This window comes from Colletotrichum lupini, chromosome 6, assembly GCF_023278565.1.
Source record: "Colletotrichum lupini chromosome 6, complete sequence".
Classification (NCBI taxonomy): domain Eukaryota; kingdom Fungi; phylum Ascomycota; class Sordariomycetes; order Glomerellales; family Glomerellaceae; genus Colletotrichum; species Colletotrichum lupini.
In genome coordinates this window covers 428,424-453,657 of record NC_064679.1, presented here as the reverse complement: position 1 = coordinate 453,657, position 25,234 = coordinate 428,424, and the positions used below count along the sequence as shown (strand labels likewise).

At 52.2% G+C, this 25,234-nt stretch overlaps 8 protein-coding genes across 8 annotated transcripts; 4 read left to right on the top strand and 4 right to left on the bottom strand.

Moving 5' to 3' along the window:
• Positions 1 to 606: 606 nt before the first annotated feature.
• On the bottom strand, positions 607 to 1,452 carry CLUP02_11609 (uncharacterized protein; the record flags this gene model as incomplete). Its single annotated transcript, XM_049290576.1, has 4 exons — positions 607 to 630; positions 785 to 948; positions 1,068 to 1,125; positions 1,294 to 1,452. 4 exons carry the CDS (start codon positions 1,450 to 1,452, stop codon positions 607 to 609), a joined length of 405 nt encoding a protein of 134 aa, XP_049147721.1.
• Positions 1,453 to 2,794: 1,342 nt separating this feature from the next.
• On the bottom strand, positions 2,795 to 5,217 carry CLUP02_11608 (uncharacterized protein; the record flags this gene model as incomplete). The annotated part of the gene is made up of 7 exons (XM_049290575.1): positions 2,795 to 3,261; positions 3,342 to 3,506; positions 3,568 to 4,550; positions 4,608 to 4,677; positions 4,731 to 4,829; positions 4,892 to 4,911; positions 4,970 to 5,217. The coding sequence occupies 7 exons, from the start codon at positions 5,215 to 5,217 to the stop codon at positions 2,795 to 2,797; spliced, it is 2,052 nt and encodes a 683-aa protein (XP_049147720.1).
• A 473-nt stretch (positions 5,218 to 5,690) lies between these two features.
• On the top strand, positions 5,691 to 7,472 carry CLUP02_11607 (cytochrome P450 oxidoreductase; the record flags this gene model as incomplete). The annotated part of the gene is made up of 5 exons (XM_049290574.1): positions 5,691 to 5,707; positions 5,971 to 6,356; positions 6,422 to 6,720; positions 6,804 to 6,976; positions 7,052 to 7,472. 5 exons carry the CDS (start codon positions 5,691 to 5,693, stop codon positions 7,470 to 7,472), a joined length of 1,296 nt encoding a protein of 431 aa, XP_049147719.1.
• Positions 7,473 to 7,894: 422 nt separating this feature from the next.
• Positions 7,895 to 10,539, bottom strand: CLUP02_11606 (uncharacterized protein; the record flags this gene model as incomplete). The annotated part of the gene is made up of 8 exons (XM_049290573.1): positions 7,895 to 8,398; positions 8,470 to 9,344; positions 9,413 to 9,732; positions 9,803 to 9,925; positions 9,989 to 10,044; positions 10,111 to 10,243; positions 10,297 to 10,416; positions 10,490 to 10,539. The coding sequence occupies 8 exons, from the start codon at positions 10,537 to 10,539 to the stop codon at positions 7,895 to 7,897; spliced, it is 2,181 nt and encodes a 726-aa protein (XP_049147718.1).
• Positions 10,540 to 10,702: 163 nt separating this feature from the next.
• Positions 10,703 to 11,808, top strand: CLUP02_11605 (uncharacterized protein; the record flags this gene model as incomplete). Its single annotated transcript, XM_049290572.1, has 7 exons — positions 10,703 to 10,893; positions 10,950 to 11,035; positions 11,103 to 11,152; positions 11,189 to 11,245; positions 11,379 to 11,460; positions 11,495 to 11,639; positions 11,673 to 11,808. The coding sequence occupies 7 exons, from the start codon at positions 10,703 to 10,705 to the stop codon at positions 11,806 to 11,808; spliced, it is 747 nt and encodes a 248-aa protein (XP_049147717.1).
• A 206-nt stretch (positions 11,809 to 12,014) lies between these two features.
• On the top strand, positions 12,015 to 13,385 carry CLUP02_11604 (branched-chain amino acid aminotransferase; the record flags this gene model as incomplete). The annotated part of the gene is made up of 3 exons (XM_049290571.1): positions 12,015 to 12,084; positions 12,183 to 12,946; positions 13,020 to 13,385. 3 exons carry the CDS (start codon positions 12,015 to 12,017, stop codon positions 13,383 to 13,385), a joined length of 1,200 nt encoding a protein of 399 aa, XP_049147716.1.
• A 3,401-nt stretch (positions 13,386 to 16,786) lies between these two features.
• On the top strand, positions 16,787 to 19,415 carry CLUP02_11603 (potassium uptake protein; the record flags this gene model as incomplete). Its single annotated transcript, XM_049290570.1, has 4 exons — positions 16,787 to 17,097; positions 17,170 to 17,217; positions 17,276 to 17,462; positions 17,532 to 19,415. 4 exons carry the CDS (start codon positions 16,787 to 16,789, stop codon positions 19,413 to 19,415), a joined length of 2,430 nt encoding a protein of 809 aa, XP_049147715.1.
• Positions 19,416 to 21,168: 1,753 nt separating this feature from the next.
• CLUP02_11602 (uncharacterized protein) lies at positions 21,169 to 23,247 on the bottom strand (the record flags this gene model as incomplete). The annotated part of the gene is made up of 3 exons (XM_049290569.1): positions 21,169 to 21,984; positions 22,044 to 22,227; positions 22,289 to 23,247. The coding sequence occupies 3 exons, from the start codon at positions 23,245 to 23,247 to the stop codon at positions 21,169 to 21,171; spliced, it is 1,959 nt and encodes a 652-aa protein (XP_049147714.1).
• Positions 23,248 to 25,234: the final 1,987 nt, after the last annotated feature.

Genomic DNA, 25,234 nt, shown 5'->3' with positions numbered 1-25,234 from the left:
TCACGAGTTAACGCTTAGTTATGTTCGCTGCCTGCGGATTTTAACGTGAAGCTTGTGACGATGCAGATGACTGACCTTGAAACGCTTCACCACTTTTCTGAGTACACAACCCCCTACTCTGCTGTATTATCAAATTCTTGTTGTTACGTATCGTGTGTAATCGGGGGCTAAGGGTTGAGACGAGCCCCCTTGGTATCATTAGGGTACCTGTCCATGTATTTGTACGAAGCGGGATGAGGAAAGAAGCATGAAGATTAGAAGGATTGCAGAGGTCTAGATCGAGGCGTGGGTAGCATCATACCAACTATCACGGCATGCTCACATATGGATGAATGACTAGCCTTCCCACCAAGTTACGTGACGTTTCTCGTGAGTGATGTATATCATGTGTATCGTCACAAATCAATCCCTCCTCCACCGCCGCTCTTTACAACTTTGCTAGCACATTCCGATGCCAGAGTCTCATCAACGGCCCGTCTACTCCGTACACTGGATCCCGTTCCGGCATGCCTACATCTTTGATGACGGGGCTGAAAGTACCGGCTGGCTTTTTGCCCATCTCATTCACCCATCTTGGACAACCCTAGATTATGTGTATAGTGTAAGCTAGATGCCGTGCACGTTTGTGTCCTGGGGTTTGGGGGAAGATGAGATGAAGCTAGAGGTAGTTGGTCTATCTCCATGGAGAAAGAAAATGGAGCAGGATAGCATGATTAAGACGGAGGATGTGTTAAGAGAAGGATAGGTAGATAGGGGTGGCGTGAACAGAAGTAAGTAGACAGACCTCGGGATAGACGCCGATATATCGATAATCTTCCGAGCTCTCGAGACAAGAATGTGCCGTGCCCGCGGGAAGAACAATGACGTCGCCCGTCGATACAGAGATTTCTTGGCCTGTGCCTTCGTTGATTTTGCCGATTAGGAGGGTTGAGTAGCCGCTGAAGATGCCTTTGAGATGGTCAGATACTTGTCTAGAGCTTCCTCCTTCGCGGCTCGATATCAAGTCGATGTGGTATGGGAGGGAATGGAAAATAATTGGTTGGGGTAATGAGTTTAGTTGGACGTACCGTAGCACTCGTGGCTGTTAGGGTGGAAGTGGCGGATGGGGATGTGGCCCCAGGTACCCTTTTGCCGGGGACGCGGAAGTGTCAGTTGAGAATGGATGGTTACTCTCACTATATATATGAGGCACGTATCGTGACGGTGATGAGAGATCTTGAAACAGAGAAGGGTGGCGGAAAAGGAGAGTTGAGGTCTAGGTTGCACATTGTGATGTGATCATGACAGACTCACCCTCTTCTCCCACCGGTTCCGGGTCAGGAACTCCGTCACCGACTCCTCATTCCGGGGTTCCGGGAGGACGTTTCTGTAGTGGATTACGGGGAGGGGACTGTTCGGGGCGTCTGGGTTGGATGAGAGGAGGTAGCATTCTACTTCCATTGATGAAGCCATGGCTTGTTCTGAGAGTCTTGTGAAGTGCGGAATGAGTGTTAGTCAAAACGGGAGAGATGGCGCTTGGATGGGTGATTTCAGGTGGACTAAGAGGGGAGAGGAGGGACCAAGGTTCTATTCTTTACAGGGTCTGTCTATTTTGGAGCATGTAGGTATGTATTGCTAGACGAGATATGTATTCTAAGGTAGCTGATATGTCAACTCTGGGGCGAAAGGACAGGGAAGAATTGCTTGATTCGGCAAGTTTTTTTGCTTACCATTTTATTGCCCGCTATCGGTGGGAGCAAGCCAGGCCATAACTCGTCTCGTCTGTCGAGACAAAAGGCGGGGGAATGGAGGGGATTGGAGGGGATGGATGGTGGTGGAGTGGGAACACCTTGAAATGCGGTTCATCGTCCCCGTGGGCCACGGAGATACCGGTCCGTCCCCACTTTGACTTTCGTCCTGCACAATGACACACGTCCGGACCGCGTTCCGGTCCAGACAATGATGTATGAATTTGAACGTGAGACTCTGTTCAGCTAGGTACGACGTTGAAATTCATGTGGTTTGATTTTGGTGAAGCTAGGCCATGATCAATTGTAAGTGGGTGAATTGCTGGCGAGGTTGGCAAGTCTGGGGTAAGACTGGGATGATTTGCTGGGGGTGGAGATATAAACTCCAATGGGGGGGCTCTTGGGCGTGTAAGACGTGATTTGGTTCCTGGTACGTGGAAAACACCAATTCCACGAGTTGAGTAGTATATAATCGCCGCCTTGGTCAGAATCATACCTAATCGTAGTTGAATTAGGGTTCAAAAATTGGAGGGCTTAATTCGATTTATTCTTCATTAAGCCCTGAGACTTCTACGTGGCTGTTTGATACCGCGATACATCGTCTTGATTCTCTTGAGCCGGATTAGGCAACGGAATTCCTGTAAGCAAATTATGGAGTTTGAAAATGTTCTTGCTAGCATGGACGAGCATCCGACGATCAATTTCGTTTACCCTTTCTACCTTTGGTAAAACTCACAGACACACGGAACAAAATCGAACCCTTGAATCAAAGATTTGACTACACTGACCATGTCCACAGGAACTACTCGCACCGAATTCCCTTGACGCTTCACAGCTTACCCCTCGGTGGTGAGCCTTCTTCTCCTAGATATCTTCTTGTTGTAGATTCCCTCTAGTGTTGGGCATTACTTCATATCCATAAAATACTTGGTCGCCACAGCTGTTGCTAGATGCTTTAGAATCATTCCTCTAATTTCTAGTATTTCCGACAATTCTATGCTAATAGAGTCCGATCGCGGTTGCAAGGAAGCTGCAAATATAAGGAATCATCTATGACCGCCTGCCTCTTAGACCGGGACCATAACACTCGGTCTGAGAGCTTCGATGTTCTGGATACTCTGAGCAGACGCACAAGTCTGGTCTTTGACGACATCTGAGACATCCTTCTTTCCAGACCCCTCCAAATTGTTCACTATCTTCACGTCCTCTTCAACATACTGCTTCTGTTCGTGAGCCTGAGGGACAAACGCAACCGCTCCTGGCGGGAGAGACTCGGCCTTCTGCAGGTAGAAGCTGAGATCAGAAGCCCTGTGGGGGATGGTAGTCATGGACGTCGCATACTCCCGCTGGTCGATACCGAGTGGATCCTTCTCGGGCTGCTCGATCCAGGAGAAGCCCTCGCGCCAGTACGAGTACCTTTCACCGTCGTAGCGCCAGTCGTAGTCTTCCCACCGGTCCTCAGCCAAGCATTGCATGTAGTGAAGGGAACTTCCTGGCCAGAGGGCGCTGACTTTTCCTGTGACGCCCTTCTTGACTATTTGTACACACTGTCAGTGATTGCGATTCTCTCAAGTTGAGAGCGCGGTTGGTGCTCGGAGGTTGTTGTTTACTTACACCAACTGCGACATGTGCCCGTCCACACCATGTTCTTCATGAACTCTTGAGTATGCTTATCAAAGTCGCTTTGCGCTTCTGGTCTTACGTCAAAGGATTTGACGCGCTGTCTGATGACCTTTGAGAGGATTCTGATAAAGTAATCTCCCGTCGCCTCGATGGGACCTGGAGGGACCTACTTAGTCGTCGCTCAACAACAATGACATCTACTCAAAAGACGACGTACCCATGAGGCTTCCGTTTGAAATTGGTGTGTTGGGGCCTAGGAAGACCATGTAATTGGGGAACCCAGAGACCCCGGTCCCGCAATATGATGTTGGCTCATCAGCCCACAGATCTTGCAAGTTGACGCCGTTGCGGCCAAGAATCGGGAAACGAGGTCGGAACGAGGTGTTGAAGCCTGTCGCAGCGATCAAAACATCGGCAGGGTACTCAACACCACCCGCGACGATACCGCTGGATGTGATTCTCTCAATTCCGTCAAACACCGGCTCGACATTGGGCTCCTGTAGTGTCAGTAGATACCTCTCCCCTGGGTTGATCCGTCGACATCCCGCTTCGAACTTTGGGACGAGCTGGTCTTGCAAAGTCCTGTCTTGGATGAGACTCCTCATTCTCGTCTCGAACCGCTGGCGCATAGTTCTCTGCTCTGGATTCGCCTTGAAAAAAGCCTGGAACATTCCGTTGAACTGCGATTCTAGACCTTTTCTGGTTTCGAGATACTCCTTCTCATCTTCTCTGAACGCTTCCTTTTCGTCTATGCCGTATGTGTGTCCGGGACGATTGGCCTCTGGCAGGGCTACCGGCGGAGATATCCACGACGGTGTTCGGATGAAGACACTGATTTTGCGAGCTTCTATTTGGATCTCGGGGAGCAGTTGAACGGAACTTGCGCCCGCCCCGATAACGCCGACTCGTTGACCGCTCAGGTTTATAGACGAATCCCAGTTGGCTGTGTGAAGCACAGGGCCGGCAAAATTCTCGAATCCCTCAATATTTGGCATTTGGAAGTTGTTGAGAATGCCGCTGGCGTTGACGAGAATTTCGGATACGAGCGTTGATCCATCCGCGGTGTTTACAGACCATGTGCCGGAATCTTCCGACCACTCTACTTTGGTCACTGTTGTGTTGAATTTGATGAACTTGCGCAGATCGAAATGGCGTGCTACACCGTCAAGATAGGCCTGAATCTCCTGAGATGAAGCATAGCTGCGTGATAAAATCAGTTTACCGGATGCTGCTTGCTCGAAGACATGCCATGCTTACAACCGTGACCAGTCGGGATTTGGCGCGAAGCTGAACTGATAGCAGTGGCTTGGAACATCGCATGCGCAGCCTATGGAAAGTGAGCGAAGTCATCTTTGCAGGTCATATCAAGGGGGTATCAACCTGGGTATCTGTTCTCGAACCAAGTCCCGCCAAGTTCTGGTGACTTTTCAAGGATATGTATCTCGACATAGTCTTTGAGATGCTTTTGAAGTTTGTAGGCTGTGGTTTAGAGGGGTCAGCCACGGGATCGACAGTAGCCAGTGAGAATCATCGAGACTCACCCATCGAGATCCCGGATACTCTGTCACAGTTCCATAAGCCAAGAGTCTCTCTCATATTCCATGGGTCTGTCTACTCACCCAGCACCTATGATGGTTACACGAAGCCGCTGACGATCTTTTTTGGGATTGTCATTGTCAAATTGATCAACGTAGCTACCGTTGACACGGTTGGAGGTGCCGTTGATATGGACATGTGATGAGGTCTCATTTGTGCTGTGCGGTGCCTCTGCCGCCGAATAACTGTCATTCAGACGTCCATTGACACCATTGACGGTGTGATGTGTGCTGCCGTTGGCACTCAATTCTACTTTACCATTCGCCGTCATTGTAAGGTCATGAGCCTCTGCTAGGTGTCACAATGGATTTTGATCAAGTTTGCAAGGGGGATTGATATTGCAGGTGCCAGATTGTGAAAGTCTTAGAATCAAGATCAGAAAGTGTAGAGATAAGTTTGATATGCCAATGATGTAGTGTCACAAGTCAAAGTTTAATGCAGGTAAGGTATTTTGATAAGTCCAGAGACTGTCATTGCATGATGCGGACAAGCAGGGCCAGAGATGGCTGCGCGTGATTAGAGTGATCGGAGACGGCCCGTGTGATGCGGGAGTGCAGATAAGAACAAACTGTACGGGCGTCGTTCCCATTGCAACATCAAACCTCCATATCCTCTGAGCAGATCGAATGTGAGACAATCATAACAAACCGATAGGCGTAGAGTTTCTCAATGGCTCAAGATAGGGACGCCACGGAGGTGGACAAGGACGTTTATCTCCTGGATCGGGGTAATCCACCCGATTAGATGGATCCGGAGGCCCGGTCCGTCCCCACTTTCTCGGCTCCGTACTCCGACGTTCGAAGGGATGATCCCCATTGCATACCTCACAGCGATGGAGTAGACTCCGGACTGCGGAGTCGTTATCACGAACAGGGATTGTGTGTACTGTTACAAATAGTGAATATTGCAACATCTTCCGCAAGCTAGTATAATCGTGAGCTAAAGACAATATTTCTTTCCGCATTTTGTCAGTCCAACTGCCTGTCATACTTTAGAGCTTGTTCAACAAAGTCTTTTGAATCAGACTTATACCAAAATCTCTCTATCTTGTATCCCAGCGTATCTTTGCAGACATGAGCTGGTTCGGCCTCAGCAAACCTTCCGCTGCAACGGAACCCGACGAGCCAAAGGCCGTCCGTGCTCTGCCCGCGATATGGTACCGCTCTCCAGCCATGTACGAGCTAGAGAGGCGAGCCATCTTCTCTAAACGGTGGATGCTCGTCTCTCACAAGGCGCGCTTCGTCGAGGCGGGTGACTTTGTGCAGATTACCCAGGCGGGATTTAACTTCTTTCTCGTCAAGGATCGTAAGGGCGAGATCAGGGGCCACCACAACATTTGCCGGCACCGCGCGTATCCCCTGGTGGAGAAGGACAGCGGACATATGAGTGTGCTTGCTTGCAACTATCACGGTAAGTTGATTTATTCAGCAAAATTCTATCTGTCAGAATGTGCAATGCTTACCCTGGTATATTAGCATGGTCGTATGGGTTCGACGGCAAGCTGGCCAAGGCGCCCAAGTACCAAGAGCTGCCCTCGTTCGATAAAAGCAAGAACAGTCTGTTCAAGGTCCATGTTCATGTAGATCAGCTCGGCTTCATCTGGGTGAATCTGGATGGCGCGGAGAAGCCGTCGGTACCGTGGGAGGAGTTCTTCGCCGAGGTGGATACGCAGTCGCGGTTGGAGGGGTTTAATTTGGATGACTACCACTTTGATCACACGTGGGACATGCTGGGTGATTACAACTGGAAGACGCTTGCGGATAACTACAATGAGGTTCGTTTGCAAATTTTATCCTTGAGTTGTGAGGGCTTGGGTGTTCTCTGGATTTTGAGGCTGACTGTGATATCAAAACGTAGTGCTATCATTGCCAGACTGGTCACCCTGCAGTGGCTGCTACCACTGACCTGACAAGGTACTGGGTCGAAACGCAAGGAAACTGGATCCAGCACTGGAACGTCGACAAGGAGACCGTTCCTGGTCTGGGCATTCACAGCTGCTACCTCTACCCTAACGCATCCATGACGGTCACGTAAGAATCCCTCACCTTCGACTCACAAACTTTCAAAGCACATAAGAATGCTGGCTAACAATTTTGTCTACATAGCCCAGACTTCATGTACATCCAACGCTGCGTCCCGGTCTCATCAACCCAATCCAAGATGGAATACGAAGTCTACCGCCATAACACAGCCACCGACGAAGACTTCAACTACATCTCAGACTTCTTCAAGCAGGTCCTCCGCGAAGACAAAGACCTCTGCAACGGCGCGCAGAAGAATTTGAACGCGGGCGTTTTCATGAACGGGGAGCTCCACCCGCGCGTAGAAAAGGGACCGCTCTTCTTCCAAGAGATTACGCGGAACCTTGTGATGCGGCACAAGGAGCAAGAAGATAAGGAGGGCGGCGAGATTTGGCCAGCGACGCCCAAGCATGATGTCTCTGACAAGACGGGGGAGGATGTGTCGTTTTGTCGGAGTCTTGATTGTGGGGCTGGGCAGGGGCAGATTGAGGGGTTGGCTTGGTGAGCATCGACGGAGAGCAGTGGACGTCATATTGTAGACTAGCGTTTCGTTTGTTGTTGAGTACTGCGCGAGTTTGGTTTAAGCCTTGATTTTGGGTGCGCAAGGAGACAAATTGATTAGCGACTTCTCTGGCGTGTTGATCAGAATGATCACTTCGAATTGTGCTGCCTGTAAGGTGATCTTACATCCAGACCGGTTTCGTTCCCAAGCCTTTGGTGATAATGCTTGGGCCAATCATCAGGAGATGAAGACATTCTGGAATCGCCACAAGAACGATGTTGAGGCCGATATGGATATTTCGGCTGGAACTGGGAGCAACCAAGGATCACACTAAGAGATCATCTAACGGGCACGAAGACCTTGTGATGGACTATGGATGGAAATAGAGTCGTTGTAGCTGTACAGCTTTTTGTCATGATAATGTGCTAATTCTCAAGATTCAACCAATCGTCAATCGCTCTCCCATAATCATTCGCCTCAATAAAACGATTCGACTGATCCCCAAACGGTCCTACGCCCTCGAAAAAGATATCCTCAAACGACGGCCCCATATCACCCAACCCCTGCCCGACCAGGTGCGACGATGTTGGGGCCTGTTCCGCAATCGACACAGGCGCAATGTCGTCATTGGGAGCGTACACGCCCACGTCGTTGGGCACAGCCTTGTGGCCCGAGATGCCGGCTGAGCCGACGAGGTCAAATTCAGCGGCTCCTGTCTCGGTGGAGAGCTCGCGGGCGTCGGAGCGGAGGGTGGCGCCGAACATGGACTGGTCCCAGCCTGCGTCGGGGCGACAGGCGCGGTCGTAGATGAGAAGGTCCCAGAGAAGTTGGGTATTTATGGAGAATGAGCGGTTTTGGGAGGTGTTGTCGCCGCGATCAGGGGGTGATTTCATTACGACGCTGTCTTGGAGGCGTCGGAGGTTGCTTGCCTGGGAGATGGTTAGTTCCGTCTATGAAGAGTTTGAGAGTGTAGATTGGACAGGGTCAAAGGGTGACGCACCATGTTGGCGACGCTTGGCCAAACGGCTCCTGTCTTCCGTAAAAAGTTCATACACTTTTCGAAGCCGGATTTTGCTCTGCTCCTGAGTACTTGATCATGGACGAAACTATGCTGTAGGTGGATTGTCGCCACGATGACGACGCAGTGTGCCATGACCGGATCCATGACCGGCAGCGACTTCTTCTCAATCACGTCCAAGAAGAAGATGATCCAGCCGGCAGTCCGATTCATACTCTCAAAAGACTGCTGGATGAAATGTACGGGTATGGTGTGTCGGAAATGCCGCAGGCGCATGGACAGCAGGAAAGGGTGGTTCAGGAGACACGGGATAGTCTCGTGGACAAACTGGCTGAAGAGGAAGGGAATCCAATACTGCCGCTGCGCCTGTAGAGACTCAGGACTCTGCTGATCGATACGATTCGTTGCGAAGCGGAACCTCTGCGGCGCCCGGCAGTCAATGTCGTGGTGGCTCTGCAGCACCATGGAGTAATCGGAGCGAGAGTCCCAGGGCGGGGGTGCGTCGGGGCTGACTTTGGAGGATGCGTAGACACGAACCATTCTCCAGACGACGCAGAAGTCGGAGGCGACGGTGGAGATGTTCTTGTCTGGGTTGTCGTCGAGGTTGTACTCTGGGATGCCGCAGTATGCTGTGAGACCGAGGACGTGAGAGCCGCTGTTGGTGGAGGAGGGGCCCGGGAGGGCGCCCATGAGTCGCGGGGCGGGCATTATGCAGCCCTGGAGATGCTGGAGGACGATGATTGTCCTTAGGCAGTAGTTCCTTTCTTGAGCGTTGTTGGGGTTGTTTGTTGGTGGGATGCTGTGTGCGAGGTGGCTCGCCGTGGTGATGCTGAGCCCGGACTGCATAATGTTACCAGCTACGAGGGTATGTCAGCTAGGTGATGTCGATGATGATGAAGGAAGGACTCTTTTTCGGAACACTTACTGGCGAAATCAAACATGCTCAGGAGACATAGTGACTGCAACGTCGACAACTCGACGCGCCCTTCCGTGACTCGCTCCATGACCATGCGGCGTGCCGATCTTGCGAGGTCGTCCACCTGCTGTTTGATCTGGTTCGTGAGGGACCCTGGCGGACATCGTAGGACCAGGGCTTGGAGCGATAGGATCAGCTCTGGATCTCGCGAGGCGAGAGAATGCAGAAAGGTCTCCTCGGCGAATAGGGTGATGGGCTGGGCGTGGAACCATAAGAGGTAGCGACGCCCTGTGTCCATCAACTGCGCCTCGGCGGCACTTGATGGGCTTCTAGGTTTTCGAGTGTAAGCAGATGTTTGGGATAGGGATGGAACCGATTGCATGATTGAGGTTCACATACGTAGGACTCCATGCTGGCGGAGCTGAGTCTGGTTTTGGGCCTACTTCCTCTGCAGATACGCTGAGTCTTGGTGAGAGCACATGGCGAGACGCGACGGATGGTTGAGTATGATGTGACACGGGACTACTTCAAGTTAGAAACGTGAGTTGCTTTTGCTACTGTGCTGCCTGAACAATGTTGGCGAACCTCAGATGCTGGATCAAGCGGTCCATCTTATCCTCTAGACTATTGAGTCGGGTTTCCTAACGACGCGGGCCTCGAATTAGCACCGTCGCATACTCAAGTCAAACCTAGACTGGAAAACGAACCATCTCTCTGTTGTGCTTTGTGAGTTGCGAGTCTGGCACCTCGCCGCCAGGCGCATTGTAAACGCATTGCTGTCCTAGTCGCTCACAATATGAGCATGTCGGACGCTCGCCTGGGCACTTTGACTTTTTGCGACTACCATTGTTGTTAGAGTCTTATGAATAGCAAGAACTACGGATCCTCCGTACCGACATGGCTCGCAGGCCTGGCGTGCTCGTTTGGCATATCGAGCATCGTCCATCACCACAAGGGAGACGTCAAGAAGCCCCAGAGGGTAGAGGCTGGCGTTGCTGCGATAGGGTGGGTTTCTGGAGTGGAGGGTTCAGGCTCCGCAGTGAAGGATGATCCAAGACGCGTCAATGAGATGTATTGTTCCCGTACGTAGAGATGTATGAGTCGTCAAGATGTATGAGGCTACTATCGGGAGGCATGTTCCATTAGGGGAAATTTAGTCGCTATGGTAGTTGAACCCAGCTTAGTCTATGTTCAGTCTGTAATCCGGGGTCTTCGGGCTGGACTCGGACTTGAAGATAGCTCGTTAATGCTGAGGCGATAAGTGGTTAAGGATTCAGCCCCCCGTCTTATCGGCATGATATGGGCTCGCATGGGTTTGAACCATGGATGAATGGGTGGCAGATGGGAGATGGCAGAGACTGGAATGTCCCCGCACATTTGCTTTGCAGGGTAATTGATAAACAGGCGGCCCGGGTGACACATCCCGGTCGTGGGGAAGACCCACCGCTGATAAGACTCCTCTTTGACTTTCTTCTCCTTCTCCAACCCAAGTTCGTGGTCCTCGCCGTATAGAGCCGATCACGAGGTCAATTCTAACTGGTTGAAGGTTCATCTCTTCAGCTCTGCATTCTTCTATGGTGTTGTGTTACCTTGAGCAGCAGATACTCATCTTTGGAACGGAAACTCCGTTCGGTCTTGCTTAACGTATACATTGCCTTCTAGAACCTAGAGAACCTACAGACTTCTCCTCAAAAACAAGAAGATGTGGTTGGTTATATCCGCCTCTTCGATTTTGCTCCCCATGAGAACGTGACTATTCATCTTGGGAACCTACAAGACCCATAGCGAGAGGCCCACGTGGAAGCCATCAACCGGGCCGCTCCGATCGATGTGCCTTCCCTGGTATGCCTCATGTGAAGACCTGTATGTTGAACCATTGTCTATTCAATGGATAGACAGTACTTTGCGTACATTTCAAGCAGCCTTGTATAGACTTGATACAACATGCATGCATTATACTTGGACACCAAAACAGAAACCCCAAGACATTCCCCTCAACGACGGCAGAGTTCATCTGATCTACACGTGCCCTCGACCGTCCATCCTGCAGCTGTCGCGTGTGCGAGACTACAGGAATGACATCACATCAAGTCAATGGATCCTACTTAATCACGAATAGTCTACCTACCATCGAGCTGTCAAATATTTGCTACCACCATCCCGTTGGCCCCTCGCGTCTGGCAGATGCGGCCCTCCGGCAGACGGAGGCTACGCCAGGGGGCGCCCCACCATCTCAGTAAGCAATGAGCCAATCACGGCACACCAAAAGGGGTAGACGCACGGCGGAGGCGGGCACCCCGCAGTCCCGAGATCGGCGCCCCTCCAAAAGTTTGAACTCTGCCCAAGCAAATCACGAAATTATGACTCCTGACCCAATTTCCCCTCCACGATCAATCTTCCATTGAATTGTATTGAAACCAGCTTTACGGAGGCTATTACGTGAGATCCATAGTGGATATCAGTTTTCGTCAGCATCGAACCACATCGAATTGTCAAATCCAATTGACTTAAGAGTCACCCCGCCATCCACCCCTCCGCGAGTCCCGAACACAAACAGAATCAACGTTGCGCGAACCCACGATCCTGGATTCAACCACACACGACACTCACAATGGCCGCCTTCCCGCCCCCTCCGGTCAACACCATTGACTGGTCCAACGTCGGCTTCAAGATCCGCGAAGGTGAGAGCTTCCTCCCAACACTGCCCCTCCTTCAACCCCACCTCTCTTGCAATGCTCGTGTTCGTTAAGCAACCACAAACTAACGTCGTCAACTACAGTCAACGGCCACATCGAGTCCACCTACTCCGTCACGACCGGAAAATGGACGCCCCTCAAGTTCGTCGCCGACCCCTTCATGCGCATCCACGGCATGGCGCCCGCCCTCAACTACGGCCAACAAGCCTACGAAGGCCTCAAGGCCTTCCGCGCCCCGGGTGACAAGCAAATCAACATCTTCCGCGCCGACAAGAACGCGAAACGCCTCCAGCACTCCGCCGACGTCGCCTCCATGCCCCGCGTCCCCGAAGACCTCTTCATCGCCGCCGTCAAGGCCGCCGTCTCCCTCAACGCCGGCTACGTCCCACCCCACGAGACCGGCGCCGCCATGTACATCCGCCCCCAGCTCTACGGCTCCTCCGCCCAGCTGGGCCTCAGCCCGCCCGAGGAGTACATTTTCGCCGTGTTTGTCATCCCCACGGGCGTCTACCACGGCAGCCACCCTGTAAACGCGCTGATCCTCGACGACTTTGACCGTGCTGCGCCGAATGGTACCGGACACGCCAAGGTGGGCGGAAACTACGCGCCCGTGCTGCGCTTCAGTGACCGCGCGAGGAGCGAGGGATACGGGATCACGCTGCATCTCGACAGTGTCAAGCACGAGGAGATTGACGAGTTCAGCACAAGTGGTTTCATTGGTGCCAAGAAGGAGGGCGACAAGATTACCCTCGTCGTGCCGGATTCCAAGTGCGTTATCGACAGTGTGACGAGCGCCAGTATCCAGGATATTGGACGTAGCTTCGGCTGGGCGGTCGAGAAGCGAGTGGTGAGTCTTGAGCTCTCACCCCTTTCTTTTGGGATAGGTCAAGGAACTATGCTAATCAAAGATGCACCAACAGATCAAGTACAGCGAACTCCCCACCTTCACCGAGGTCATGGCCGCCGGCACGGCAGCAGCTCTGGTCCCCATCCGCTCCATCACGCGGCGCGTCGACGCCTCTTCCCCTCAGTCCCTCGCCGGCAGCTCGCAGGAGCGCGTCAGCAGCGCCAAGGCTGGCGAGGAGACGGTGACGTTCATCCCCGAGAGCCAGGAGGAGGCGGGCGATATCTGCCTGAAGCTTCTGTCGACGCTGCAGGCTATCCAGCTCGGCAAGCTCAAGGACGAGTTCGGATGGAACTTTGTCGTCAGCGAGGCGGACGGCACGGCGGTCGTGGGGGAGGCCAAGACGAATGGGTCTGCGCAGACTGTTGATCAGATGGATTAGGGTGTTCTTTTAGGAAGAGGATGTTGGAAGGGTCAGTCATGTCTATGATACGACATTATCGTCGCCAGGACTTGTCTAGAGTGGCATAGTTTCTGTGGCGCACATATGTTTCGGGAAGGGCTTGATCGGAGTGGAGTAAATCAGTTAAAAGCACAAAAAGCGACAAAAATGAAATAGAGCATTGATTGGACCCAGATGTACGGATTACCGGACCTCGCGTAGGAATGATGCGCGTCTTGTCACGCCTGTTTGGCTTGGGCGGTGTACCATGGTGTCGGCGCCATGCGACGCAGGCTACTTGGGACTTGACGGACTACTCTGATAGTCAGTCCCGAAGAAAGATTGAGTTTTGGGTTGACAGATGCGACAGGCTGTGGTTCGCGAGTCCCGTGTAACATCGGACATTGCCCTAGCTAGGTCACGGAGAGAAGAGAGATCAACCGACAGTAAGCATCTCTCGGTTCATGGCATCACGGGTGTCACAGACCAATGTTCACCCTGGCTTGATTCCAACAGTCTGGGACGGTCAGGCATGCGATGCAATCTTACCAGCATCGCCAGAGTCCGTGCCAGGCGCGACACGCGGGCGTAAACTGGATTGGATCTGTCAGTTGTCATCAACATGGGCAAGTCAGCTCTGTTGATCGTCTGGTGACCAGTCTGTTAATGGGATGGGAAGGCAAAAGAAAGCTGGAAAAGTGACGGGCACGACAGCTGTATCGAGTATCCCGCGTGGCTATGCAAAACAACTAGCCGTGTGCTTCGTACACATACGCAGTAAACAGGCCAGAGACTCCAAAGAGTGGGAGAAGAGACGAAAAGTCTTGGCAAACAAAAGTGAGCAATGTCTTGGCGGTCCAATGGGACCATGTTTGCCCAAAAATTCCCTCACGCCAAAAAGTTTGACGGAGAGACTCAAATATGAGGCTTTTTTTTTCAGTTAGATGAGATTGTCATGACCAAAGTCGCCTTTTCTTAGGGCGGATAGCCGACCTCTTGGAAATTGTTAAGGAAATGGATGCGGCACGCTTGGCGGGCGCTAGCAGAAGCTTAGCAGCTCTAAACAAACCAAACACGGCCGGGTGGGTCCAGATACCCGTTCTTGCCTCCGAACATTCGGTCCACTTTATTCTCGAGAGGACCCACTTGTTTTGCATGTCCCCGCAGAAACCCTCCGGGGATGGCAGGGGTAGCTACGGGCGTGTCGCTTGCATCCTCCCACCTCCCACCACCTGCCCCTTCTTTGTCTGCATTCGACTCTTACTATGGATAGGTACACATGGAGTACATGCTACTATGTTAGAACCCAGCATCTTAGCTCGGGCTGCCTCCCGACGCCCATCTTCCCTCCATTCTGTTTTGCCCCGTCTCTCTTCTCTCTTTCACTCCAAAGCTAAGAGTCCATCCAACCTCCCGAGGTCTGTCATTCTGCCCATCACCGTCTAGTCATGCCCTAGGCCTACAGTCTACACAGCCCGGACCATTTACCTAGGTACGGCAAAGACCGGCATCCGGCGTAAAGTGGCCAGAGTTGGACTGTGGATATAGTGAGGCATTATATTGCTGCTTCAAAGTTGAAGAGCAGAGCCCGGCCACAGTCTGACAGATCCCATCCTTCTTTGGGTATTCACTTCCCTGGATGCCCCCCATCCATCCACGGACCACATCGTCAACATCAATTTCCCCTACGCCCGCAGCTTGGCTCTTTTGGGCGCCGCCTTGGCAAGTTGGCTCTACCTAGTTGTTCGGAGGGAAAAAAGTAAAGGGCCAAGGATCCATCCCACCTTGGTGACTGCTCTCACAGACGCGCTGTAGTCAGGGCTTGGCAGCATATTGGATCACTGGCACGTGCAGCAACATCAGGTCAGACTGGCAGAGAAAACCAACAACTCAGACATACCTAGCATCGCGAGAGGGTGTAGAAGTCGAGAGCTGAAAACGCGCTAGAGACTCTTAGCAAGAGACAACATGGCCAGCGGCATCCCACCTTCAACAAGGTTCGCGCGAGAGAGGGACAGAGACGCCGTCATCATTCTTGCGAGTGTGGCCCGTTTTCTGCCATGGAAAGCCAAAAGTTTCGAGCCTCATCCTTTGGCTGTCCAAAGCCGCCGGAGCTGCCTCAATGGCCGTGTGCAAATTGACACCACCAACTCAACTATGGTTACGGGTCCCGCGAACACCGCATTCTTAGTCTCAGAAGAGTCAAAGACTCTAGGTACAGCGTGCTCTCCCACCATCTCTGACTGGAGGAGAGCCGCCTCTACCCCTACCTTTACGCAAGCTACCCCTGCCAACCGGCCCCTCCACTCAGTCTACCTACTCGCAAGCAGTCTCGCAGAAAAAACGTTCATCATCACCACTTAATGGATACAGCCTACTTACAGCATGCCGGCACATACATAGCAGCGGGCGCTCGTTCCCTCACCTGCATCATCCGGCCTTCCTCCCACCCGGCACACCTTGCCGCACTTCGCCTGAAGTCCACTACACGAGCCCATCCAACCCCAGAGCCGAAGGAAGAGCACCTAGTCATAGCCGCTCCGCTTCCGAAGGGCCAACCCCCATTATCGAAGAAAGCTTGTGACAGTCTTGTTTCTGTCATCAAACTCTTTCTCATAAGCATCCAAAGGGGGAGGGGCATCCCCGTCTGTTCACAGATAAGCCCGTGCATATGTGCAGATGGGAAACCTGCACGCCACATGCCACATGGGATCTCACAAGTAGGCCCCGAGGTGGGTAACGTCAAGAAGGTGGGAAGGGGGACAAGTGGGCTGGATTCCACCCCCGGGGATGGCCGTCGTTGTCGACCGCCCAGTCGTTCCTCGATGCTAATATGGGCCCGGTGGCTTTTGCTCTCCGGGGCTAATTGACAAAAAGTAGAGGCCGCGTCGGTACTAGGTCCGCTTCATCAAGGATGCATCGAAATTCCCGTTACACTAGCCGGGCTAGCCTTGACCGCCATGCTGGCCTGCCTCTCTGTAACTCTCTTCGAGGGTCCCCGAGATGGGCAAGATGAACCAAGATCCCTCATGGCACCCCCACTCTCTCCCCTTCCTTCATCCAACTTTGCCGTCTTTGTCTTTTGTCTTTTGAGACAAAGATTTAATCCTGAGATTAGGGTAGGGCAACCCAGAAACATCAAGACCCTGTCATTCCAAATTCCCGGGACTTAAAGAAGTCGCATCCCGCCCTTTCAATCTTCAACCGAAAGATCTTACCGTGTATTGGTTCTTGTGAAGTCCCCTTTTTACCACTTTACTAGATATTCTCTGCCATCAGGATCCTACTATTTTGTTAGGTCCCATCTCTCACTCGCTGTGCTTTACGCCGGCGCCTTCTCTTTCCCTCTCCTTTCCCATTTCTTAACCTTTCCATCCCCTGAAATAGCATTCCAGCCTGGCATGGACGCTCAAGGCACCCCGACAACCCCGAGCGCTCCTAGAATCACAATCGAAGACAAGCTCGAGAAGCACAAGTCCGGTTCGACCGTCGACGAGTGGACTACATTCCCGCGCCCCGGTCCTGATGGAGGCTCCAGTTCTGGCATCGCCGGCGGTATCTACTCGAGCCGCGACCTGAACCGCGTCGCTTCGAACCGCCTCTCGCGCGCTATTACCAGGGAAACGAATGCCGAGGCTGATGAGGGTGGCGATGATTGGCGTCGCGATGATGGGAGGAAGAAGCAGGTGTTCACCGGCACGACGTTGATGTGGTATGTTGTTTGGCCGTGATGCGCTCCCTCTGTAAGGGTTTGAGGGGGTTTATGTGCTGACGGATTCGGCAGGCTTGCGTACCAGTCTATTGGCGTCATCTACGGCGACATTGGAACCAGGTGAGTCTATATCAAGAAACATATGCGGGAGTTCCTTGTTTTGTTAACAATGGTTTAGTCCTCTCTACGTCTACTCGTCTACCTTCACTGATCTTCCAACCAAGAACGACCTCATTCAGGTTCTGTCTCTCATCATCTGGTCCCTCACTCTCATGGTCACGGTCAAATATGTCTTCATCGTCTTACACGCCGATAACGAGGGCGAGGGTGGTACTTTTTCGTGCTACTCACTCTTGACCCGATTTGTAAGTCGAATCAGCCTCAAACACTGATGCTTTCCCCTTTCTACGCGCACGTGCTCTAACACCACCAAGGCCAACATCACAAACTTCGATCCCCGCGAAGAGGCAACAGTACGCATCGAACGCCACAACACCCAAGACGTCCGCCCCGTCACGCGCGGCATCCGCTCGGCCATTGAAAAGTCCAAATTCACACGAGGCTTCCTCAAGACCATTGGCGTCCTCGCCGTCTCCATGGTCATCGCTGACGGTATTCTCACCCCCGCGCAGTCCGTCCTCGGCGCCATCCAGGGTCTCTCCGTCGTCAAGCCCGACATCAGCACGTCGACCATCGTCGGCACAACCTGCGGCATCCTCGTCCTGCTCTTCCTGATCCAACCCCTCGGCACCACCAAGCTCGCCACCACTTTTGCGCCCATCGTCATCATCTGGCTGGGCTTCAACGGCGCCTTTGGCATCTACAACCTCGTCAAGTATGACTACACCGTCCTCAAGGCTTTCAGCCCTTACTACGCGATCCACTTCTTCATGGAGAAGAAGACGGAGGGCTGGAGGATGCTCGGCGGCGTTCTCCTCTGTTTCACCGGTGTCGAAGCCCTCTTCGCCGATCTCGGTGCCTTCAGCATGCGCGCCGTCCAGATGAGCTGGCTGCTCTGGACGTACCCCTGCCTGATCCTCGCCTACAGCGGACAGGCCGCCCATCTCGCCCTCATGCCGGAGAAGTACACCAACCCCTTCTTCAACACCGTCCCGCCCGGCATGCTCTACCCGAGCTTGATCCTCGCCGTGCTCGCCGCCATCGTCGCCTCGCAAGCCATCATCACGGCGACCTTCCAGCTTTCCAGCCAGATCATGAAACTCTCCTACTGCCCCCAGATGAAGGTCGTCCACACCTCCTCCACCTTCCACGGCCAGGTCTACGTGCCCCTCCTCAACTGGCTCCTCATGCTCGGCACCATCCTCGTCACGGCAGTCTACAACAACACAACCAGTTTGGGCCACGCTTACGGTGTCTGTGTCATCTTCGTCACCTTCTTCGACACCCTCATGGTCACCCTCGTCGCCATCCTCGTCTGGCGCCTGCCCGTCTGGCTCATTGCCCTGCCGGCCCTGATGTTCGCCACCCTCGACGGCCTCTACCTCTCCTCGGCACTCAACAAGGTCCCCGACGGCGCCTGGTTCACGCTTCTCATCTCCGCCCTCATGGCCGGCATGTTCCTCCTCTGGCGCTTCGGTAAGGAAAACCAGTGGCGCGCCGAGGCCGAGGACCGCTTCCAGCCCAGCACGCTCGTCACCAAGAACAAGGAGGGCATGCTTGCGCTCACCCAGCGCTGGGGCGGCGATGTCCTCTCCCCTGTCAGCGGCTTCGGTATCTTCTTCGACAAGACAGGCGTGCAGACGCCAAGTGTTTTCACGCACTTTGCCTCCAAGCTCGGCGCGCTCCCCGACGTGGTGGTGTTCTTTCATCTTCACCCCGTCGAGGTTCCTACTGTTCCCGATTCGGAGCGCTACCACATCTCGCGGTTCGCAAATCTGGCAGGGTGCTACCGCCTCGTCGTGCGCCACGGCTTCATGGACGAGGTCGTCAGTCCCGATCTCGGCGCTTTGATTTACGAGCAGGTGCGCAAATTTGTCGTGCAGCAGGCGGCGAGCAAGGCGGCTACTGCATGCGGAGAGACGACGACGGACGCCTCGTGGGAGGACACGGAAGGCCCTGTGGAGCTTCGGGACGAGAAAGTTGCGGCGGAGCTGGCGAAGCTGGATCGTGCTTATTCGCACAAGGTGCTGTATATCGTCGGTAAGGGGCAGATGCATATCCGGACAGGGACGAGTATTCTCCGGCGCTTCACTTTGGGTACTTTCTTGTGGATTCGGGATAATACTCGGGCCAAGATTGCGAATCTGAGGTTGGCGATGGATAGGGTTGTTGAGGTTGGATTTGTCAAGGAGATTTGAGTGTTATACTTACAAAGCACATAATGATGTTATGTAGAAGGGTTTTAGGTGGTTGGGATTAGATGGCGGTGCTGTGCTGGAATATGTTGGTTTCGTATTTTAATTCCAACTGAACCTTTTCCCCTCCAGACATCACTCCCACAAATGTGACAGCCCTCGTGCTCATTTCTTGCCTTGGCAACCATCTTAGACTGTAAGTCGGCAGTCAATAAGCGGACTAGATCGTGCCGAGGTATCCTGAAATAGAAATTCATTCTGCGGACATAATATCGCTACATGTTGCTGCTATAGTATCTTTGTCGTATAGTTATAATAGAGGCATCAATATCAAATACACAGAACGGTTCTTTATTAAAATTAGAAATAAGTACGACGTTGGCTGTAAAATAGAGAATATGAATAAATATAGACCGTGATAATTATAAAGATGAAACCTATGAACACCTTATAGAATGTGGGATGGGGGATGACCACAATTTCTGTTCTTCTCCTGGCAATTCATGCTATAGCAGTGTCCGGAACACGACACGAGAGGGGCTTTGCCGTCAGCTGGAGTTTCTTCGAGCTTATCATCGCGCCTTTGCTATGTGTGATTTCTTTTGACAACAGCTAGCCGAATATGGTTTCTGTTGCTGCATGAATGATGAGGCCGGCAAGACAGAGCTGATAAAAAACTTATTTTTATTCCTATTGGACAGTGACCGAGTAGCTACAAGAGGAACATGTGAATCTCATGCCACATGAGTAGGTATTCTGAAAACTGCAATCAAATTTCAAACGGAACTCCACATTTCTAGAAGATGCTTAAGGCTTGTATACTCCGCAAACGATGAGAATGTGTAAGTCTGCTGCGAATGAACCATTCAAGACCTCCTAGAGACCATGGGATTGGCTAGATCCCGCAAATTTCTGGAGCTTCGTGAGGAGATCTCCTTACGTCCGTTGACTGTTCGCTTGGTAACGTGTATGATGTCTCCTCGATATCTATACAAAACTAGTTTGAGGCTGTGGGGTTGGCATAGAAGCCAGATTCCATAGCCTGTCGGGACTTCTCCGAGAGGCTACGCGGCAACGAAGTGCGCAACCTGAGCTCAATAAGTAGCAGTGAGAAAATATCTCTGTGATGCTCATCGGTATGCCTAAAGACATCTTTTAGCTTGCTTGTTTCCGCCGGCTGAGAATTGTTACCGCTTTTGGATTATCTTTCGTAATAACTTCCAAGTCCAGAAGTCTTGGCACTCCTAGATTCTTGTCTGGATCGAGTGCCGGGGTACTCGCCAACAACTATGAAGACGGAGAGACCGGGGGGAAGGGGGGACGAAGCCAAGTGTCGATTGCCAAGTCTACAGAAGCTCGAACCAAAAGCCCTATGCTACATCGACATTTCTGATAAGTACGCACCATGGTGTCGGTGGTACGTGTAGGCCGGGTCGACAGCGGCACATGATAAGCTCAGCCCGACAGCACATCTAGATTAATCTCATGACTTATGTGGGTCAGACCATAACCATTAGTAGATTTCCATACATCGAGCTTTCGGAGTCCTTTACGGCCTAATACGATGTCTTGAATGCAGGCATGATGGGTATAGCCATTGCGGCGGTTTAAATGATTGTATTACTAACGGAAAGCTGAATGAAACAACAAACAGATTGAAATGATTAAACAAAGTTAACAAATGAAACAATAGTCCCAATCACCCCTTTCGAAGTCCTATTCCAGACTCAACATCCTCTCTTATACCACAAGTTGGCTAATGAGCGTGAAAGGGTTGTATTTCCGACGCCCGCTTTCTTTCTTCCTCATGGAACTTGTCGTCCTTGTCATGCCATTCCTTATCCTTCTTGTGGTATTCTTCATCTTCGGCAATCTTCTCTTCCAGCTTCTTGACTGCAGTCTCAGACGCCTTGAGGTCCGAAATAGCCTTGTCCTTGAGCGCAATCTCATCCGTAAGCTTCTTCGCAAGTGCGTCAAACCGCTTCTTCTCAGTCTTCAGTTCGGCTTGAGCAGCATCGAATGCCTTTTGAGCATCGTCCAGGGCGTTCTCCGCGTTCCTCTTGTACGCCTCGAGGTCCCTGACCTTCTTCTTCAGGTCATCTCTCTCTTTGTTGGAAGCCTCCAACTTGCCCTTCAACACGATAATTGTGGTGTTCAGGGTCCGGGCTTCCTTCCGCGCACTCTCGAGCAAAGATTCCTTTGATGCCAGTTCAGTCTTGGCATCGTTAAGTTGTTGTTGCAGGGTGGAGATCTTTGCATTGAGAGTCTTTCGCTCAGCCTCGATCTTCTTCTTCAGCTCTTCGATGGCAGCGTGATCCGCCTTGTCGTGAGTGCTGGCTTTCGCAAGCGCCGCAAGGGCATCGTCGATCTTCTTCTGGAGCTCTGTCTCCCTCTTGGTTGCGGCCGCTTGAGCGGCGTTGAGAGTGTTGGTAAGCTCCTCAAGCTTCTTCTTCTCAGCTGCGAGATCGGCTTCCTTCTGCTTGATACTCTTCTCCAGACCCTCGCTCTTGCTTTTGAGAGCACCGAGTTGCTGGCCGCGCAGGCCATATTTGGCGTTGAGAGCGTTGAATTGCTGAGGGACATTATTAGCCTGAGACATCCTATTGACCATGGAGATGTGTGAGAACGTACCTCCTCAGCGTACTTGGCAAGGTAGCCAGCTTGATCGACGAACGCAGCTGTGTGCGCCAAAGTCTCCGTAAGGGTCTCAGGGAAAGGCATCTTGCCAGTGATCCGAGGCAGCGAGGGTTGCGGCTGGGGGAGTCTGACATCCAGCTTGAGGTGCTCCGGCTTCGACTCAGGGGGGTGGAAGCCACTGTTTCGTCAGACATTAGTACATGTGCCTATCATAGAAGGAGGAGAACGGGACAGCTTACAAGGAGTTGCGGTCAAAGCGACCAGAAAGGCTAAGTTCTCCAAGATTCTGGGGGGTCTTGGAATCGGGTTCCTTCAAGCGGAGGGCAAGCTTGCCATTGCCCTGGGTCCAGGAGGCGAAAACTTCGTAGTCGTGCTTGAAGCTGAATTTGACGCCTTCATCACTCTCGTGCTCAATGTTCTGCGTTCCGTACTGAACGAACGAGACTCTTGGCGGGGGCTTGTCGGTCGGCTCGTAGCAAACAATTCTCGGGTCGTTCTTGGGAAGGTTGTATCTGTACCATTGCCAAAGCGCAACGACGGGTCGTCCGGCTCCAAATCCCTCGGTGACAACAAACATGGCCATCTCGTCCTTGGCGCTGTCCTGGTAGTTGACCTTACCGGTCCAGACCAGCGGGATATCGTTAGCCTTTCCGCCGTGGGACTCGGAATCCCAGACGCGCTCGAGGATTATTTCGACAGGCTTCTTAACGCCTCCTGGCCCTCTCATGTAGACCTTGAGTGTCTGGTATCCATCCAGGGCGATGATCTCCCAATTGAACTTGTGGTGGTTGAGCTTGAACTCATCGTTGCTTCCAATCTTTTTCAAGTCTTCGATGGGAAAGGTCTGGAACCAGTTGACGTTCTCCTGGCCGTACCCGTTCTTGGTCCACTGGAAGAAGACGTAGGCAACATCGTCCTTGCTGACGTGACCGTTGGGCAAAATGATGATGAAGGTTTCGTCCTTAGCCTGGGCAGATCCATAGTCCCCGGTGAACTTGCCGGTGTAGATATACATCTTGGAAGGTTTGATAGTCACCGTAGAGGAGTCAGGTTTATTGATGGAAGGGGAATTGGGCTTGTGGTGAGGAGTGACGGGTTTGCAGGTAGGTGCAGAAGACGGAGGAGAAGGAGGCAGATATCTTCTGAATGGCTTGAAGGGAAACCAGAAGAGTCGAGCAACGAGGTCGATGATGAGCATCTTATAGTCTGAAGAAAGATTGGGATTATGCTTCGTCGCCGTTCTCTTGAAGGCTTTTATGTGATTTTTTGGCGTTCAGGATACTGTGCGGTCAAGCATCTTTGTCTTGAACTCGTGTGTATGGCGTGAGAAACGAACGAAAAACAACACCTTTTCGTTACCGGCAGCTGAAAAGTCCTGTGGCTGTCTGCCTGAAAGCTGAAGCGGCCGAGACAGAGCTGGCCAGGACCATCTCCTCCTCGTCAGGTTCAATCTCCTAGAACATGGCTCATACTTGCGAGTATCACGGAAACCTCCATTTCTCGAAAGCGGTATCTGCATACATGGACTGTGTTGCTCCGGCGGTGGGGTTTTGTTTGAGGCTTGCTTAGCGCCAGCTGAATGCCATCCCTGAAAACACTGGGAACGTAAATTTCCATGTTGAGAGAGACGCCGGTAGTGACTCAAGCTGATTATGCGATTGGTCGAGATCCGCAGGCAGCTCGGATAGCTTCTTCTCTCAAGCTCTTTGATAGATATCTCGGATTAAGGATTACTAAATCATGGCTTGTTTAGTACGATGTTGTCTACTCAGTCGTGGTTTTCGTCAGTTGAAAGTGCTACTTATTGGCCAGCCAGGTCGATACCAATTGCAACGACTGATATTCATGTAATCAAGTACACAAAAAGGCATACGTACACAATGCATTTCAATCAACTTCAATTGATGGCTTTTTGGCTTCATCATTGGGAATTCCAGCAATATCATCCTTTCGAAATTGGGGGCGATCCGCCATGGGCCCATTCCCGCCCGTTATTGATCGATGCCGTTTTCGGGTTCCCATCCAAGACATAGCAGAAGCGAGAGTTCCTAGAACTTTCAGCTTGGCGTCCAGATCAAGTGCGGGGAACTCCCAAAGAACTTGACCGACTCACCATACGAGACGCAAGCACTTTTCCTCCAAAGAAAAGATTGTGGCATCTTCGGTGAAGCTGAATCCCTGGCTTGGTCTAGACCCATCGTTCCGGCAGCAATAACAACACTGCGTTTGCCGGCGAAGGGGACGGCACGCGGCGGCTGAAGTCGCTATTTCAACATGGCAATTCTAGGCGCTATGATCTTGATGCTTGGCCGAGACCTGTGTCTCGGCTGAGCAACAACCCTGGATGAATGCAACGAGACAGACCCCTAGGTCTCAAGCTCTCCCCTCGAGAGAAATGCCTGGTCGGTGATTGACCACAAAGCGATTGCTTGATTCGTCGATTGGCCAAGGAGATGGCAAGGCAAGTGCGGAACTATTGGGATCGAGAATTCCTCTTTTCATTGATCTACTTCTAATGACTACAGCCAACGTTCACTGAGTTCATCATAAACACAATGAGTATCAAAAGGCCGTAGAAGGTTCAATCGAATGTCTATCCTTCTCGTCATGCCTTGAAGGTCTTCAACGTTCATCACCAAACCTTATTGTCGGTGATGACAGTATATTTTGTTCTGCGCCGAAGCTAACGGACCTCTGCGTCAACCTCGCCCGGAGCATCCATCTCTCTAGACACTGGTAGCAACAAGAGTGACAGGGCAAGCGTGACCCCAAGTCCTCGATTTTGTCTATTTCGATAATGATATCATCGGCGAGAGCTGCATAGCATTCAAGCTGACGAGGAGCCGATGTTGCTTAGACTCATTGTCCGTCGAACTTTGCAACTCCATGCATCGGAGTTCTATCGCATGTTCCGACACCTCCTGCCGTAATTCGTCGATACGACGTATGTTCGATCGTAGAGGTTGTCGTCGAGCCTGACGATCATGCCGTGTGTGGCCCTGCCTGAGACAGTGTGTCGCGCCCTTAGATTGTTAAGGCTGCTTGAATGAGCGTCTGTGATGCACATAATTAGGCCATGCACACTCGTGGCTCGACGTCATCGGGTTCGCGATGTCAGCCGATGCTCTTAACATCGCCCACAATGGTAGCTGATGATGGCGTGTTCGGCGTGTTCGGCGTTCTCG